The sequence below is a fragment of the Podospora pseudopauciseta genome, assembly GCF_035222475.1.
Source record: "Podospora pseudopauciseta strain CBS 411.78 chromosome 5 map unlocalized CBS411.78m_5.2, whole genome shotgun sequence".
Lineage (NCBI taxonomy): Eukaryota > Fungi > Ascomycota > Sordariomycetes > Sordariales > Podosporaceae > Podospora > Podospora pseudopauciseta.
In genome coordinates, this window is record NW_026946666.1 from 2,353,024 (window position 1) to 2,371,110 (window position 18,087).

At 49.3% G+C, this 18,087-nt stretch overlaps 4 protein-coding genes and 1 non-coding gene across 5 annotated transcripts; 4 read left to right on the top strand and 1 right to left on the bottom strand.

Moving 5' to 3' along the window:
• The first annotated feature begins 2,393 nt into the window (after window positions 1–2,393).
• QC763_506180 (uncharacterized protein) lies at window positions 2,394–5,279 on the top strand. The gene is made up of 2 exons (XM_062913207.1): window positions 2,394–3,339; window positions 3,397–5,279. Exons 1-2 carry the CDS (start codon window positions 3,054–3,056, stop codon window positions 5,172–5,174), a joined length of 2,064 nt encoding a protein of 687 aa, XP_062764475.1. The 5' UTR covers window positions 2,394–3,053; the 3' UTR covers window positions 5,175–5,279.
• Window positions 5,280–5,944: 665 nt separating this feature from the next.
• Window positions 5,945–6,947, bottom strand: OTU1 (ubiquitin-specific protease otu1; the record flags this gene model as incomplete). The annotated part of the gene is made up of 2 exons (XM_062913208.1): window positions 5,945–6,540; window positions 6,590–6,947. The coding sequence occupies 2 exons, from the start codon at window positions 6,945–6,947 to the stop codon at window positions 5,945–5,947; spliced, it is 954 nt and encodes a 317-aa protein (XP_062764476.1).
• A 798-nt stretch (window positions 6,948–7,745) lies between these two features.
• QC763_506200 (uncharacterized protein) lies at window positions 7,746–12,758 on the top strand. The gene is made up of 5 exons (XM_062913209.1): window positions 7,746–8,470; window positions 8,536–8,638; window positions 8,722–9,559; window positions 9,633–10,192; window positions 10,551–12,758. The coding sequence occupies exons 1-5, from the start codon at window positions 8,004–8,006 to the stop codon at window positions 11,736–11,738; spliced, it is 3,156 nt and encodes a 1,051-aa protein (XP_062764477.1). The 5' UTR covers window positions 7,746–8,003; the 3' UTR covers window positions 11,739–12,758.
• Window positions 12,759–13,295: 537 nt separating this feature from the next.
• QC763_0086760 lies at window positions 13,296–13,366 on the top strand. The gene has a single exon. It is a non-coding gene; the product is annotated as a tRNA-Gly (tRNA).
• A 1,615-nt stretch (window positions 13,367–14,981) lies between these two features.
• Window positions 14,982–17,345, top strand: QC763_506210 (uncharacterized protein; the record flags this gene model as incomplete). Its single annotated transcript, XM_062913210.1, has 1 exon — window positions 14,982–17,345. The coding sequence occupies one exon, from the start codon at window positions 14,982–14,984 to the stop codon at window positions 17,343–17,345; it is 2,364 nt and encodes a 787-aa protein (XP_062764478.1).
• Window positions 17,346–18,087: the final 742 nt, after the last annotated feature.

The window sequence follows — 18,087 nt, forward strand, 5'->3', positions numbered from 1 at the left end:
GACTCTGTTAAGGGTATAATTGTAGTATTGTGGTTAGTTAATATATTTTCTTACTATTTTAATATATATATTCGAAGTAGCCTAAAAACCTAAAATTTATAACATAAAAAATTCTAGAATTAAAATAAATAAAGTATAATATTACGGTAAAACTATAATAAAAGATTTGTAAAGTAAAGAAAAAAGTCATTTTATTTTATAATAATATTTTTATATATAATTAAATATAAAAATAGGAAAGAAAAGTAAAAAGGGAAACTATGTAGTAGTATTAATAGTAAAAGAAAATTAAGCTGTAAGGGCTTTAGTCTAAAGAAAAAATATTATATTACGGTTTTAGGAAATAATAGAGTTACGGAAGTTAATTAATATTAAATTAGGCGATCGAGCAAGGCTTATAGTTTAATTAAAGGCAACGAACTAATAAAATAGGGACCGGGGATTCCGGCGGAGTTTACCGTTTACGGTTTAATATTAATTAATTATAAATAGACCAAAAACTATTTATAAATTAATAGTTTACAGTCTTAAAGTCTATATATATAAAGAAATTAATTAAAATATATAAAGAGCTTTATAATATATAGTTTAAACTTATATTTATGGTATTTTATATTTATATTTAAATATTTTATATTTATGTTTAAATATTTTATTATATATTATTTAAAAACTTAAATAAAAATCGAACTTACGTTTTTAATATAGAAATTAATATATCATATATTATATTCTTAAACTAATAAGTATAAATAAATTTAAATTTAAAAAATATTATATTTTTTGTTATTATAAAAATATTTGATGATATATTATTAATAAGAAACTAAAAGTATATTTATATTTAAAAAAAATAACCTATTAAATCTTTTAAATATAAGAGAACTATAACGGGCATCGAACTTTTACCTTCGATATAATAATTAACGTACTATATATTATAAAGTTAGAAAATATAACGGAATCTAAATATAATTAGTATTATACGTTTTGATTATTTAGAAAAGTAAAAAGCATATTACCGGCGGTACTTTACAAGGTTAAGAAAAAAAAACCGGCCGTATTAAAGTCTAAAGAAATGTCGGAAAGTTGATTAAAGCCTAAGGAAAGATCTAAAAAAAAAGAAGTCGGACGGGATAATAATAAAGAATTTCATTACGGAACAGTCCTATAAGGTAGTAAAATAAGTAAATTACTTTTCATATTTAATTTTTTTAAAACTTTTTTACGTTATTTAAATTATAGAAGATAATATAAATTCTTTTATTAGACTAAAATTATTTTCATTTACGTAAACGGATGACCTTTATTATTAAAGTAAATAAATTTGACTTTTCGTTTTCCTATATCGAAATCAAAACAGTTGTAATAAATTACGATCTTACGGAGGTTCAAAGCGGATAAACCGCCGGTTTTATAAAAAGCATTAAAAAAAAAATATTCAAAAAATAATAAAAAAAATCGGGAAAAAAAAGTCCCTAAAGAAATAAACAATATTTATAATAAGTATAAAAAATAATTATAGTAGTAAAATTACGTATGACGATATTAACTATGGTATTACAATAAATAATTTTAAAATAAATAACTTTAAGCGTTCAAAAATCTAATTAAAAAATATAATAAAAATAAAATAAAGAAAATTTTTTTACTATAATTAATAATAGAAAAGAAAATTAGGCCCTCAGGACTTCGGCTTAAAAAGAGAGTATTATATTACAATTTAAAAGAGTAAAAGTGCCTAGAGTAATAGATTTAAAGTAACGGATAAGTAAAGCCTATAGAGCAGGAAATAATATAAGCTAGAAAATCTAAGATTTAGAAAATAGATCTATAGATATAAAGTTTGAAAGCTAAATTTAGAAGGATCTAAGGATTAGAAGATAGATCTAGGTACGGAGGTACTTTGGAGTTAAAATCTACATATATAGAGGAACTGGCTAGTATAGATAGACAGTTCCGCAATATATAATAATTATAAGTTATAATCGTTAGTATTTAAACTATTGTAATTAAGATAAGCTATTGTTGTACACTGTTTAGCTATATCGAATCAAGATTGTTTAGAAGTGCCTTTAACTAGTATCCCTTTCAGAGGTTCTGGATAGGGGTTCGTCACACTTTAACAGCTTTAATAAATTTTATTAGAGTTCTATATAAGTTAAATATTAATAAAAATATATAGAACTATCTATATATAAATTTTTTATAGTTTTCACGTCTATAAAAAATCTGATGTCTAGTATAGACCTATTTTACCTACATTTATAGACTTTTTTATATTAGAAAACTTTAGCCCTAGTTCGAAGATATAGGGTGGAGACTTATTCTGGATGTGGTTAGCATGCCGACCTTCGGGAGAAAACTATGCTGGCGCGTAGCCGGGCTCGTCGCAACGGCTCACGGTGCCATAGTTCGCCGCAATGGACAGGAAACCCCGGCTCGTTGAAGGAGCTAAGGGCGCTCTCCTGGGGATCGTGGACGTTGAATCAGACGTTGAATCAAATCTAAATTCTCGCCAGAAAGACCGGACAATTCCAGCTTCTCGAGAATTTCAAACGCCGTTTGTCCATCCTGTCCTGCCCTGCGTTCGCCGCGGCCGTTGCTGGAATCAATCCGACACGGCAGAACAAGGACGGGAGTGGGGTAGCTTTTCGCAGTTGCGCCCACAGCGGTTCGATCGGCGTCAGCTTTGCTCCCTTTTGGCCACTGATTATGATGGAAGAGACGGTACTGTCTTCAACTTCATCCGTTTGCCAGCTTCTTTGCCCATTGTACTCGCTCTTTTCTTGTCGCATCCAGCGTTCAGCATCACTAGCCCGGCCCCCCTTTACAGTGCTGTCACGTAGCACCAGCAACTTCCCCGGCAAATCTGTCGATAGATCAGAATCATCGTCCCATCTCGAAACACCTCTCTTTATAACACCAGTTTCGCATCCGCATAGCCGCCGAGATCTCCGAGTCCAGTCTTCCTGTTGGCCTCCTATCTCTGCGTCATGCCCGCAGCTCTTCAATCCACACGATTATGATTTACGACCTAGATTGAATGAACAATGGACTCCTCGCGAACACGGGGAGTATCTTTCACGGCTCCGCGCCGCGTCTTTACGGCACCAGTCCACCAGCCTGCGGTAGCGCCCCCGCGGCCATCTTCCTCCTCCTCCGCTTCGCAACCCACCGGCGGTCTCGTCGATACTCTTTACGACCATTCTAATGTGAAAATCGTTTCCTTCTCGGCAGGATCCCAGTTCCTTGCCATTGGCTCCAAAGGCACGGGTCCCGACATTGAGCCTGGCTCGCTATCTTGGTCCTCACAGTTAGAGCGGACCATTGCAGTCGGTACGTGAGACACAACATCTGCCGTGGCAACTGAACTCTAATTCCTCATATTTACAGGACCTTTCCGCATTTACCGCGCCCCTGGATCAGTCGCATTCCTGAGCTGCGGCTCTGCATTACAACCCATTTTGAAGAAGAGTCAGGTCTGGTGCGTGGACGAAGAATCCAGCAAGTTCGTACTACAGATACGACGCCCCCAGTATTGGCGGATTGAAGTACCAGTGAAGGATCCCGAGGACCAGCGACGAGCCGAAGTATTGCGAGAGGTCTTTGACCAGATTCTGCAGTTTGAAAAGACTCCGTGTCCTTTCGCGAGGTCTTTCACCGTTGACCTTCCAGAAAGCGCTCCTGTCAAGTTGAAGCCATGGACACCAGCGCGGAGATCCAGTGCCTGTCTCCCTGTGCGACCGTCTACGCCAGTCGAGATTGCGCATATTCATCGGGGTCCACCACGGGGGTCGATTTGCCTTGGCGACCTGTCATTGAGTGAACAAGGCAAATACTTGGATTCGACACTGGAAGAAAACCCAAGAGAACACAAGGCAAAATCCCAGGCTCATGAGGGCTCGCCTGTAGGAGAGGCGAGTGGAAATGCGTTGCGCCCATCACCCCTTGAGATTAAGAAGACTGAAGAAAAGGGGCCTGTCACCCCTCCACAGCTCACAGTGGTCACGCCGCCCCCTTCAAATCCCAAAAAGACGAGGACTCCACGAGAAGTATCACCCAAGAGTGCCAGCTTTCAGTCACCAGAAAATTCTCAGGATTCCTTTCGCAGTCCAGATTCATGGGCTTCACACTCTCTACCTTTGTCGCCACCCCTGTCCAGCCCAGGGTCCCCTCGAAGCTCTCTACCCTTCAGAACTAGCCTCCAAAACTCATGCCTTGATACCCCTACAACACCCGTTGTAGCACCTAGCAACAACCTTACCACAGCCGCCAAGGCATCACAGTCATGGAGTATCTCCACCTCCGAATCCGGAAGGACGGAGAACAGCGAGGAAGCCACTCTATCCTCCTCCATCTCTGAATTGGAATGTTCCCCAAAGTCCAAGGCCCCAGCGCCAAGACAACAGTCTATTCCTTCCATTATCCACTCGGTCCCAGAAGAAGCCATCGAAGACGAGCCAGAGTACGAGTCCTTCCCCACAGCGTTCACCACACCAACTCCTACCATTTCCATCTCGCCATCTCCTTCCTCGACGACGATCACCACGCCCACCCAACAGCAACGCCGTCCGGGTATCCGCCGGGCTACTACTTCATCTTCGCTAGCCCCCGACCGTAGGGCGTTGTCTCCTCTCCCCCCTGCAGCGGACCTCTTCACCCCACGCAGCACACTCACATCTTCCCCACCTTCCAACCGCCAGATGCGCAGTCTGCCGATGATGGTGGTGCAAAAAACGTGCGAGATTCTGATGTCACCTCCCTCTCACCTTATCAGTCTGATGCTGAAGATTGCGGCGAGGATCTTGGCAGGGGAGTGGAAGGGGTTGATATTTGGGTGGGGGGAGAAGGGGGAGAGGTTGGAAGTGGAGTGGGATTGGAGTGATGACGACATCAGTCCTCAGCAGCAGCAGAGAAAGAAGACGACGGGGACAAGGGCGAGAGGGTGGTCGACGCTTAAGGTTAATAATAGTAATGGTAATAATGCGAATGAGAGGGTGGATGACTGGTGGTTGAAGAGGAAGAAGAGTAGGGATCGGATGGCGGGGACTTTCCCGGAGAGTGATGATGATGAGGAGGAGGGGGTTGATCCTCTCGAGGTTAAGAACAGGAAGGTGAAGGCGTTGAGTGGTGGGGAGGATGAGGATGCGATGAGCTCGGGGGTGGATTAGAGGCTTTACCCCCGGTTTGTTGTTGGATCATCATCATCTCCTGAGCTGCCGTCGCCTACGAGGAGGAAGAGGAGGGAGGTTTTTGAGGCGTTGAGGGAGGTGGGGGTTTTACTTGGGACTGGGGGGGGTGCTGGTGGGGGGGTTTCTTTTTGATGGGTTGGTTTGGATTTGTATGATTAGTTTTTTTTTGGGGGGGATGGGGATTGGGGGGGTAGGCAGAATCACAGGCTTCGTCAAGGTATTAAGGGAGTACGGATCATGAAATGATACCTGGACAATTGGGACAAGGGATATGATGGGGGTATGGATGGATTGGGTGGATTGAGGGTACCATACATGCTATGAAGTATAAGCCGGACAGGGAGAGTTTGTTTGGTAATTTTGTGTATGAGATAATCAGAGAATGGTAGGGGCGTTTGTTGGATAGGTGTGGTGCTTTTTGGGATTTGTATATGTATACGTAGAGTGAATATCCCTTGTTTTAAGTACGCTCCTGGGAGATGGATGGGTGGATTGGACGGGGTTTTCAGACACGGCGGGAGAGAGAGGCAGAGAATGCACCACAAGCATTTATTAACATCATGATTTATTTTAAACCCAAGGTTCTTTTCATTGAATTCTTGGTTAATCTCTTTGAGCGACGCTAATACTTTCCTCCTCCCATCCCCAGCCTGTTTGCTAATGCGTGCGTGCTTGTGTACAAATATATAAAATTGTTACAACCCCCCTTTCTCCCTTAGGTAGGTCGTTTGATGCGAAAGACGCACAATCTACTGAATCGTCATCTCGCCAAACTCCTTGTGCCCCGTCTCCTTCTGGTGCACACCCGCCTCCTTCATCCCCTTGCCGATCCACTGGCACACTTCGCACTTGATGACGAAATCGGTTGTGTCAGTGTAGTAATGCATCCTCTGGAGTTGCGCAGCGAGCTGCCTCGCCTTTGTGAGTACCTCCTCGTCTTGCGTGTCCCATTTTGTTACATCGCAGTCCACAGGGTAGGAGAGGTCAAGGGCAAAGGCGATGCGATCGTAGTGGATGCCGCTGTAGAGAATGATTATGCGGGTCTCTTTGCCTTCGCCAAAGCGGTCGACTCGGAGGGACTTGACATCGATGGAGGAAATCTCAATGTCGTAAATGTCGGAGAGGATGGAGAGCTCGATGGCGCCACCCCAGGTGTCCTTTTCCATGAGGTGGGAGCAATACTTCTGTGGGGGCGAGCCCAGGATGGCAGCGGTGTATTTTTCTGGGTGGGTGAGGATGTACTCGGTGATTTGGGCGCGAAGGCGAGTGGATGGGTTGTCGATGGAAAGGGCGCCTCCTACTGCGGTGAACATGCAGCTGTTGTCGTCGGGCATTACTCTTAGGACTGTGGTGCGTTAGCAGAGTTGGGAAGGTGGAGGGAGAAAGAGGCGTACCTATGTAACCGCCTCGGGAGGCCCACTCGAGGGATGTCTCATCGGGTTCTATCCCTTTAGGGACAAACGCTGGCTTGGTTGGCTTCGCTGGCTTGGCTGGCTCTGGAGCTGGAGCAGGTGTGGTATCGATGGGTGCGACGACGATTGTCTCCCCACGGAGCTTCAGGTCTTTTATACTTGAGTTTTGTGAAGAGAGACTAATGTCCAGGTTCTTGAGTGGGTAGCCGTATTTCAGGCTGAACCTCTCAAGCTCGGTCTTTGATTTGATGAGCGCCACAAGGTCGGAGAGGGTCGACTCGTCCTCAACCTGGATTCGAGATTGCCCATTAGGGGCTCGGAGGGCGATTTGAATCATCATCTTGTGAGAATGTGGTACAGGTTGAGGCTGAGGAAGGTATGAGTTGCCAGCTCTTGAAGAGGTTGTTGCTTGAGAAGGTTGAGAACGGAAATTACGCCAGACAAGTCAAATATATATCCCGACACCATGAGAGTAAGAGCCCCACAGTATCTGATTTGAAGTTATTGCCCCAAAGAAAGAAGTGAGTTGTGAGGCTCGTATCGCAGATCGTCTGAACCTTTGCGAGATGAAGAGATGACCTGGGGGAACATGTTAGTCTAGGTTCTTATCTGCGTTCTTTGAAGAGATGACACGATATTAGACGAGGGGAGTGACGCACCTGTCAAGCAAGCCAGGAGCAAATCAGGAGCAATGAGTCTTGTGCCGTCGATTTTTTTTGACTTGGTAAACAAAAGCTTGCTATGAGTCTGGTACCAAAGGAAACTGCCCGATTCGGAGCTCTCGTCTGGTTGGGCGTGTGAGCCGACGTCACAGCGGCAGTTGTTATCGATGCGGATGGGAGGTGGGTGTTAGCGATCGACTTGGGATGTCTTGTGAGCACTGTCTCAGAGCAAGAGATATGAGTGATAAAAAAATGCTTCAAGAGCGAGTAAAGCCGCTGCGACTAGTAAAGACCGAAAGACAAACTTTTAACAACAGCGCCTGTTGGAGTCTCTCGTGATCCAACGCTACAACCTTGTGGATGGGCTTCCCAATGTCGTAAGCTACCAGCTGCCTCGGGCGTCACACGGGCCAGGGGCACCTTGGTGGGCAATATGCTTATATCCGATATGGGGAGAGTAGGGGTTCGTGCGCCAACCAAGAACAACGCGCTAGCTGCAAGGCCGGCCACAGCGACATCTCTGGGCAGGTGTCTCTCAGCTGTGGAGAAAGTCGCGACGGGACTTGACTCGGTTCAACACTGGCACACAGGCACATCTGGGCACAGAGCTCCCTCTCACTGGTCACTGGTCACTGGCACGGTCATTGGCACTTGTGGCTCCAGCCGGTTGAGGTACCCCCATCGAAACAGTGTCTTGGAAACCCTGCTCCTCCAAGTTCGTGTACCGGAGTACGATGCCCACTTTGCGCGAACGTCCCAGCAGAGGCGAGATCTCGCCCGCCAAGAAGAGCTCCGGAAACAGCTCCCAATTCTCACCCAGCACAAGCAAATCCGCCAGATCCTCCCTCCGAGAGAGTGTTCCTAGGGACGCCATCGAAGTCCGAGAAACGATAGAAGCCAAGGGCGACCAGGAAGAAGACGTCGACATGGCCGACGCCGACGCGCCGACGCGCCCAAGCATCAAGGGAGGCCCCGATGCCGACACCGAAATGGTTGATGCCGGAGCTGCCAGCATTGACGCGAAACCAGATGTCGATGCAGATGGCGACGTAGATGCTGATGGGGAGCCTGATGCCGACGGCGAGCCAGACGAACAGGCGCAAGAAGACCAGGAAGAATCAGACGAAGAGAAGGATATGCTCCAGCTCATCAGAGAAACATCCGAATACTTGTGTGGTTACACAATCAAGGTTGATGGAGAGTAAGTCTTATATCACTTGTCATGCGATGCGCCGCGATGCTGATTGGATCGCAACCAAAAAACAGAGACCACGAGATTGCCTCGGGGTTTCAGCGCCTCGTCAACAAGCGCAGCCTCCCAGACTATTTTGAAGTCATCAAAGAGCCAATGGCTTTTAGTACCATAAGAGTGAGTTGCCGTGGCTTACCCTGCTCCATCCTCCCAACGAGAAAAACGAGGGGCGGTTTGCTGACCTAACCGCATGGCTGCAGGGCAAGCTTAACAAAAGAACCTATACCTCGTTCAAAGAGTTCGTGCATGACGTGACGCGCATATGCCACAATGCGCAGGTGTACAACAGGCCCTCTGCTCCCATCTTTTCCGATGCTGGCCGTCTGCTGGAAGTGTTCAAGGAAAGGCTTGCAGAGCTGGTCAAGGACGGGGATATTACTGCAGAGGAAGCTGTGCTGCCGGACCTTGGACCACTGCCAGAGTTTGAAGATTCCCCTCCCCCTGAAGATGACGAAGAGGAAGAGCAAGATGATGAGGAAGAGGAAGAAGATGAGGAAGAAGAGGATGACGATTCGGACGACGAAGGCAGGCGGCGTCGCTCAAGAAGAGGTGGGCGTCGGGCGAGGAGAGGCGCAGACAACGACGATGATCCTCACAAAAAGCGTGGCAGACCGCCCAAGGTCTTGACACCTCTGGAGGCGCGAACCCAGTCGCTTCTGAAGGGACTGCGGAGGTTCAAGAGCGACGATGGCCAGCTGCGAATTTTGTCGTTCGAGAGGCTTCCTGACAAGGCTGACATGCCCGACTATTTTGCCTCGATTCGAAACCCCATTGCGCTCGACACCATCAAGAAGAAGCACAAGCGCAAAAAGTACACCACCATCGACCAGGTCCTGCAGGATCTAGAGTTGATGTTTGGCAACGCTATGCAGTTCAACGAGGAGGGGAGCCAGGTTCATGAAGACGCTACCGAGTTGTTGAAGCAGGCGCGTCTTCTTACTGAAGAGGAGAAGGCCAAGCCTGACGATGAGTTTCGTGATGAGGATGGAAAGCTACCACTATCACATATCGAGCACAAAGGAGAGGTCTGGAGAGTTGGTAAGTTGCCCCCCTTGCCACCGCTGGGTGAAGGAAGACGCATAGATGCATACTGACTCCAATTCGGTTGAAGGCGACTGGGTCCATATTCGTAATGCGAATGACTTGCAAAAACCAATCGTTGCCCAGCTCTACCGGCTCTGGTCTGACGCTTCTGGTCAAAAATGGGTGAATGCGTGCTGGTACTACCGACCGGAGCAGACAGTTCATCGCTTTGACAAGCATTTTTATGAGAACGAGGTAGTCAAGACGGGGCAGTACCGTGACCACCCCATTGAAGATGTCGAGGATCGCTGCTTCGTCATGTTCATCACGCGGTACCCCAGAGGTCGGCCGCGTGGGCTGCCTCGGGACAAGGCTGTGTATCTGTGTGAGGCGCGCTACAACGAGGAAAAGTTCAAGTTTAACAAGATCAAGACTTGGACCAGCTGTCTGCCAGACGAGGTGCGCGATCGGGACTATGAAATGGACCTGTTTGAGCAGCCACGGGTGCTGAGAAAGGTTCCCAGTCCCATCAAGCACCTCTTGCAAGCTGATGCTAAAGAGACCGACGACCTTCCCAAGCCCACCTGGAGGAGCATGAACGCGCCTCCCCTAATTGGAGCCGTCCACCGCCGGCCGCGCGAGCCAAATGTAAGTCTGGCTCCCTGTTTCTTTCCTTCCCTGCGTGTTTGTCAGGCAAGTGTCTGTTCGCTGCAGCCGGCTTTTACGGTTTGCTGAATTTTTCAACCCCACACTCTTCTCTTACCTCAGGTCGCTCTGAACAACTTGCCTCCCTTCCTTCATTTTGCCCTTTGTTGCCTAAGGCACAGCAAGCACACACACACCACATCAGGCGCCTATCTCATCTCGTCTTCTCATAACCTCATCCACTCTTCCCTTCATTACCTACTCCATCCTGCCACAGCCACAACCACAACCACAACCACAATCACAACCACGACCAACCCGCTTGTTCCTGTCCGACCATAAGCTGACATTTAGCCCAAAGGAGTCGCCTCCCCCCGCTCCGAATCCCTTGCTGCACACAGCGGTCGCACCTGTGCCGCTGGCCATCGGACCTCCTCGTGTTGCCATGAAGGTCGAACATGGTGTCGCGGGAGCACCGCCCTATCAGCACCATGCTGCCGTCGCGCCTGCGCCCATCCACACGCCGGCTTCTCACTATCGCATGCAGCACTTTGTGCCACAACAGCCACCGCCCTCGGTCCCCAGTCCTCACCCGGCACCACTCCATCTCCAACCCCAGCCCCAGCAGCCGATGCCAATGCACGTGCCGCCCCATCCTGGTATGGGACAGCAAATGCAGCCAAGCCCACACTACCCACCCCATGGGTACCCACAACAGTACGGCCCGCAGCAGTCACCGGCTCCGCCGCCGCAACCACTTCACTATCAGCAACACCCTCCACCACCCATTGCGCCCGCTTTCGAGCAACATCAACATCACCCCCAGCACCACCGCCAAGTTCATCCCGCGCCCCCCGTCATGACACCCTCTCGCCCACCCATGGCTCCCGCCCCCAGCATCGCACCTCTCGCGCACCCCAACGGCCCACCAGCCAATGTGTACAATCCGCCTAGGGCTCCAGAGGCGTATACTCTCGCTGAGCACGCCGACGCGGCCATCCCCAAGGAAGTCCGTGAGCAGTTTCAACGCGACGAGAATGGTCGTGTCTTCTTTTTCACGGCCCCTCCGCTCAAGCGCGCCAACAATGGCGTCTCACAAGAATATGCCCACCTGGGTCATAGCGTGGAGCACCTGGCCAACATCAAACAGATCCGCGCAGAGCGCGCGCGTAAACGCAAGGAGAGGGACGAGGCTCTTGCCCGTGAGCAAGAGGCCAACAAGAAGCGATCACCAAGCGAAGAGGCGTCCGCGCAGAAATCGAATGAGCAGGAGCAGCAAGCCCGAGCACAACTGATGGAGAAGGTCATTCTTGATTGGTGTGCGGAGCTCAACAGGGGCACCGAAGCTCTCGAAATGGATCTTGGTGAAGGGTGGAAGGAGATGATGCAGCAGAGCCGGGAGGAGAACAAGGGCTTGACGGAAGAAGAGATCAAACAAAAGAATCTGCGGTGGTTTTACGAGGACCTCGAGAAGACAGGCAGGATCACGTCAGAGAAGCGAAAGGAGATGGAGAAAATGTTTCTGAACAAGAAGCATTTGGAGGCTTGATTGGCTGGTTTTTATTTCATTGTCTGGGTACTTGTGAGCTTTGGAGTTGGTGTTGGAAGGGGAATTTGATACTGGCAGGCAAGGCAGGGCGGGAAGAAAAAGCGAGAATAGGAATACCCGTTGCGCGGATTCCGGATATCAATGCGTAGCGTATACTGAGGGACTACTACTAAATGGGTTATTGTTTGGTTTTGTATGATGTACTGAAGGACTAGAAATGCAGGATCTTGATCAATTGCGGTGGTGAGAAACAGCGGGCGGTGAAGCAGTGCGTGACACGTTGGCATGTTCAGAGCTTGTGGTTGGTTATCGAGGGCGCCTTGGCTGACTGCGCGTCCGCCGAGAGGATCTACAAGATGAGATGGGGCTCTCCAACATCTCTAGAACACAGATCTCCCTGATCTTCTAGATAATTGCGGGAACTGTCTGCACAGCCTGCTGGAGATAAGATGCGTAAGCTTCTCTCTCTGAGCCTCGTCTGAAGTGAGGGCGCTGAGACATGGTATGTAATGATGACGTTTGGAGAGGGGTCCGCTGCTAATCACTCTGGTGATGAGAAGATAACAATCCGACAATGCTGGAAGTATAGATATAAATTATTGTTCTTTCTATGTTCGAGTTATGCGGCCTTGGATTATCTTCTCAAGTTCAACCTATCATTGTAACAAGTTAAGAATTTCCCTCTACAGTATCGCATGAAGCGTAATCCACCCAGCACCACAACCATCACCAACAGCTCGGAGACGAACACAAGCACGACGAACATGCAGCCAGAGTTTGTACGGCAGAGACAAGACAGCGGCAACGGCAGCAGCAGATTTTCGGGGCTGTTTGGCAGGGGTAATAACAATAATAATATGGGAGGTGGGAACGGGAATGAGTACGAGCGGCCGCAGACTCGGGCAGGGTCGGTTATTACGGATGTGAGCGTGGGTGGTGATGATTCTTCATCGAGGAGGTCATCTGCTACGTCTGAGAGCTCGGAGGTGTTTGTTTCGCGACAGGTGGAAAGACAGGCTCGGCCGTTGGAGGGGAGGAAGGAGGATAAGAGGGTGGGAAGTTGGAAGGGGGGGGAGGGGGCGTTCATCGGGGGTGCGTTGGAGATTGCGTTTGATATTTAGGTTGTTTGTTTTGGGGGGAGGTGGGTTGCTTGTTTGGATGTGATGTGATACAATGGGAGGAAAGGCTTTGCTTTTGACTGGCGTTGATGTAGACAAGACTGGCAAATTCTGAGCTTCTTATTTTTGGCCACAACCATGGTATAGGGATGTGCAAAGGGAGAATCTTGAAGGGGAAAAAAAGAGAGAGCATTTTAGGAGCTTCAAGGATATGTTCAAGTCAATTCATGTTTGTTTGCTAAATAAAGTCTTCTTGTCTCCTGATGAGCTAGAGAAAATGGCTAATAGGCTATCCAGAATGTCGTATCGACTTGGATGCTATTTGACTGGGTGTTGAATTCTTCCATTAATGTTTTGGAAAAGGAGATAGACTGGAAGCAGGTCGGCATTCTTTTTTTAGCAAAAAGTTAAATGGTAAGTAATGGCAACAGCCAAAAGATGCATCAGCCGTGAATCGAACACGGGGCCCATCGATGGCAACGATGGATTTTACCACTAAACCACTGATGCTGGGAGATATCCTTGAAGGCATTGTGGAGGTGCCAGACAGAAAATCTGCTCTTGTCACGGAACTCTGTGTTTCCGTCGATGCAGAAAAAGCGTAGCTGTGGGTGAAGTTTTTCAGCTCCACAGCGAAGTGGAGTGGTGATACTTTTCTTGGTGGGTTGTCCTGGCTAGACCTGCAGCAACAGCGACCCAGTGACCGTTGGGCCGGGTCTGAGTGGAATGGAGGCACCTTGATGGCCGCTTGGACATGCTATTGTTTCCTTGCAGATTGCGAAAGTCGCTGTTATCAGCTGGCATCAAACATCGAGAATGGGGGAACGCAAAGTCGGTCCTCGGCAAGCTCTAGTGTACCCCAGAAAACATGATTTTGTGCGACTGGTTGGAATTTCGGGATTGCCGGAAGTTTTGTTTATCTTTGACGGGTATCATGCTGATGACGTCGAGTCTTGTGAGATTTCGTGGGGCCACGACAACGTGGTTCGCAGCGTGGTCGTTGGGTTGGGGGAGGGCGTACACGGGCAGGTGCCAACGCATCGCCGCTGCTCGACCCCCAGCCTCGGGATTTTGAGTAGCTTCAATTCGACGAGATTGGCTCCAGGCAACGGTCTTGATAGCACAGTTTTGTTGGTGAGAATCTGTCAGGAAAATCAGGCAGGGCAGTGTGCAAGACGATAAGGATGAGCACGTGCCTTCCTCAGGAGCAGCTTCCAGCTTTGAGTCGCTGCCGACGTCAGTGGCAAGAAGCTGGCCACGGCTGGGGAGCAACTGTTTGGCGGGTACCCTGTCGTTTCAGGATGCAAATTGAGGTGGTTGGGAGAGCAATAGAAGTGAATAAAGACGGCAGGCACGATTTTATCCTATATACCCTTTTCTCATCTAGATCTATATCTTTAGGAAATACCGGAGGGCAGTTCCATGTGCCAGGGTGGTGCGGCTCTGCAGTCCTGAGCTTCTGATTGGCCAATAGTGGGTTGACAACACTTGGGCATTGGCGGGGAAGGGCTCCACTTTCAACCCGAGTCATCGCCTCCCGTCCGTCTTCAACCCAAATAACATAACACCATCCATTGCCTCTGGCATCGCTGCCACCCACCTCTCAGGGGCATCACAACAATAAGGTCCCGCGCCTGCGTAATTAGCTATTCTTCTGCCACTTTCCACCGCACACAATGGTGCCCTCTTTTTCTTGCTATTGACCGGCCCCCACGTCAATTTCTGCCTTCCTCTCTCGCCGACCTCTTGCGCCCTAAACCCAATCTCCCCAACTATTTCTTGACAAACCCAACTCCCTCCCACTTCCTCTTCCTCCCTCACCCCGACGCAAGCAGACCGCACACAATACCGCCTCTTGCTTCCTGGCAGTGCCATACTTCTCCCTCCTGCCCTCTCCTCTCCTCTCCTCACACACTCTTCCCGTCCTTCAATCAATCACGCTCAATACTGTTTACCACCACTTTGTTTTCTTCGCCTGACAAAGTATGTCCTTGCCTTTCCTGGCCCACGTTTGGAGATACTAATCGTTATAGGAAGTCGAAGCCCACGCCGTTTCGACCGATCGACAACAATCAATCCCATTCGCGTTGTCATCTCACAAACCACAAGGTCAGAGTCCAACGAGATGGCTTCATCCGCCGACATGGCGTCGACCTCCTACTTTGGTCGGCCCGTAGCCAAGCACCGGCTTGCCACCGACTTCGACCTGCTTGTCAAGTGGTCCCGGGTCCTTGGAGCACGCCCGGAGAACCCCTCCTGCATCCTGTCGCAGCTCTCCAAGGAAGACCAAGCTGCCCTGTTCTCTCCATCATTCGAGCAGTTCCGCATCGTCGACGACGCGTCGGAGGGTCCCAAGATTGAGATCGTCCAGAACAAGCTGTACGAGCGACTTGGAGTCGCCCCTATGGATCCCGACCTGGCCGCCATGATGGTCTCTGACAACTACAAGCGTTCCGAGAAGTCTTTGTACGATGTCGCCTGCCACCTGCGTGACGCCGAGGAGGAGTCTGGCGTTCTCTACGACTTTTGCCTCCAGAAAGCCAAAAACGCGGGCTGGACTGACTACGAAGCTCACCAGTACGCCAAGATGTACCGGTCCAGGCATTTCGTTCACATTGTGCGCCGCCGGCAACAGGAGATCAGAGACGAGAAGCGCAAGCTCACCATTCCCGGCTATACCCCGATTGAGCGGGATTTGATTCCTGTGATTGAAGACCCTCTTGAAGCTGCCTCAACCGCTGGGCTGCGGTCGTACTTTGCTGACCTTCCCGAGGCCACCTCGACCCTGGCATCTGTCCGTCTTGCAGAGAATGGCCCTCCCGCCTCAGCGTATGCCGACCCGGCTTACGACCTTCAACAAATACCAGTTTCTGCGCCTACCAGCAATGTGGGACACATGCAGGCCGCCCGTCACGAGTACCATCCATCATCTTCTCCTCACGTCACCACATCAGTTGTCGATCAGTTGCGACTTGAAGACATTCAGCTATACCAGACGCCGTCGCCCGTTGGCGAGCACTCTCAGGCGAATGCCACCCCTTTCACCCCATCACCCGCTCCCATGACCACGAAGGCCTCCTACTCTGGTTATGTCTCGGGCGCCAGCGACACCTCCATGGAGGCTCAAGCATCTGACAACTCAGGCCAGTTCTCCGACGCATCTTCTGCTGTTACAGAGATGCCTGTGTATGCTGCAGATGACGACGATTGTGATGATGCCGACGGCGGCGCCTTGTTGCCCAGAGACCTTGCTGAGTCGCTTGGAATCCCCTCTCTGATCCCTTACTCCTCACATGTCACTCAACAACCTGTCTTTCAGACAATGCCCACAGTTCCGCAGGGAGGCCTCTTGGGTGCCGGTCTGAGCGGATACTGGCTTCCCGTGTACGCCGCTTCCGATGTCGCTGAGGACGGAAACCAAAACTCCCCTGCGTTTCAGTTCCCCCCTCTGAACGCTCCTGTTGCCAATACCGAGTGCAACAGCCCCGACCTTGTGCTCACCACCACTACTCAGTTTGGTGATACCCAGTTGACGACTTTTCAGACTCCTGCCAAGGGCCCGCGGAATTCCTTGTCTGAGAATGTCAAGGTGACCCAGTACCCTGAGTCTCGACAGCAGCTGTGGAACGGAATGACATGTTACGATGTCCCCTCATCTGCCCTGGGCTTTTTGAAAAAGCATCAGATTTTTCCGACGTACTGGACCACCAAGCTGGGCAAGGAGCGCTTTCTGCGCCACAAGTTCAGCGATTTGAAGCACGCAGATGCCAAGGTCATGCGTAACAAATCCTTGGGCAAGGTTGCTCGCAATCCTGTCTACATTGTCGTCGACTTGTCCAACATCATTATTGGCTTCTACGACAAGATGAAGGAGAAGCGTGGCATTCCCCTTGGCAGGCGCGTTATTGCCCCTGCCTTCAGCTTCAATAACTTCGACACGCTGCTTGCCCGCGATCGGAGTGTCGGGAAGCGTATTCTTGCCGGATCACTTGGAAGCGCCACCAAGTCTTTGCCAAGCCATGTCAAGCAAGCTGGCGCCATAGGCTATGATGTTAACCTTTTGCATCGTGTGTCCAAGCCAGTTTCGCCGCGTAAGATGCGAGCGGATCTTCATTCGGACACTTCCAACGATGACGACGACCTCTTTACCGGCCCCATGAAGCTGGGCGAGCAAGGTGTCGACGAGGTTCTCCATCTCAAGCTTCTTCAGCTTGATTTTGATCACAAGCCTGGCACCATTTGCCTGGGCACTGGCGATGCTGCGTCTGCCGAGTACTCTGACGGTTTTTTGAAGAACATTGAGCGTCTCCTTGAGCGCGGCTGGCGTGTCGAGTTGTACGGATGGGCTCATAACATTTCCTTTGCCTGGCGCGACGAGTTTGAGACCAAGTGGGCTGATTTCTTCAAGATCATTGAGCTGGACGAGTTCTGTGAGGAGCTTTTTGACATGACCGTTGAGTCCATCCCGGACTCCAAACCGGCCTTTTAACCTCCCCCACGAGAATCTTGTCAGCTCGACTGACTGAATGGTCTTACCGACCGGCATCGATTCTACAATCTTCAGCCTATTTTTTTGGCCTCTGTTCGCATCTCCCGGCGTTCTGTACAACATCATTTCTTCGGCTCTCTTTTCTGCTAGATCTATTGTCCATGACTCGATCTGGTGGTCTTCTTTGCGGCCCTCTGCTATGTTGCGAATTTCCATTCAGTGACACTTCTGATTTCGCAGTCTTTTGTCTCCAGACTGCTAGCCCATGAATACGGAACACCACAACAGCAGCAATGGCTACCGCGACAACACAACCGCAGGCCAAACCATATTTTTGAGAGCATCCTCTCACGCACATTCACACTTTTCGACTCGTCATGAGTGCGACGATAACACGATAACAACAAAAAAAAATATCAAAACGACTGATGACTAAATGATCTGGTTTCACGATGGAATGATGGATTTCGACAAGAATAGGGTTTGCCTTCCAGACCAAGGCTTGCTTTCTGTTTCTGTCGACAACATCCCACATCGAGTTCACCCTGCCTCAGCACACGGCCGGATATACGACATTTTGACCAGAATTGAGCCTTCTCAAACGGTACAATTCTGTGGCGCTGCCTAACCTTCCCGGTTTTCATTTTCTTTTTGGGGGGGGAGGTATTTTGACGGCGCGACACGATGAACACCAAGAATAATGGTTGGGCATGGGTCATATGGGAAACATGGGAGTTTTCGC

What these genes read in the sequence shown, in the direction of transcription:
- QC763_506180 (XM_062913207.1), top strand. Translation starts at nt 3,054, where the DNA reads ATGGACTCCTCGCGAACACGGGGAGTATCTTTCACGGCTCCGCGCCGC. An exon ending in AGAGCGGACCATTGCAGTCG is followed by an intron (nt 3,340 to 3,396) that starts GTACGTGAGACA and finishes TCATATTTACAG; the next exon opens with GACCTTTCCGCATTTACCGC.
- QC763_506200 (XM_062913209.1), top strand. Translation starts at nt 8,004, where the DNA reads ATGCCCACTTTGCGCGAACGTCCCAGCAGAGGCGAGATCTCGCCCGCC. An exon ending in ACAATCAAGGTTGATGGAGA is followed by an intron (nt 8,471 to 8,535) that starts GTAAGTCTTATA and finishes ACCAAAAAACAG; the next exon opens with AGACCACGAGATTGCCTCGG. An exon ending in AGGAGAGGTCTGGAGAGTTG is followed by an intron (nt 9,560 to 9,632) that starts GTAAGTTGCCCC and finishes ATTCGGTTGAAG; the next exon opens with GCGACTGGGTCCATATTCGT.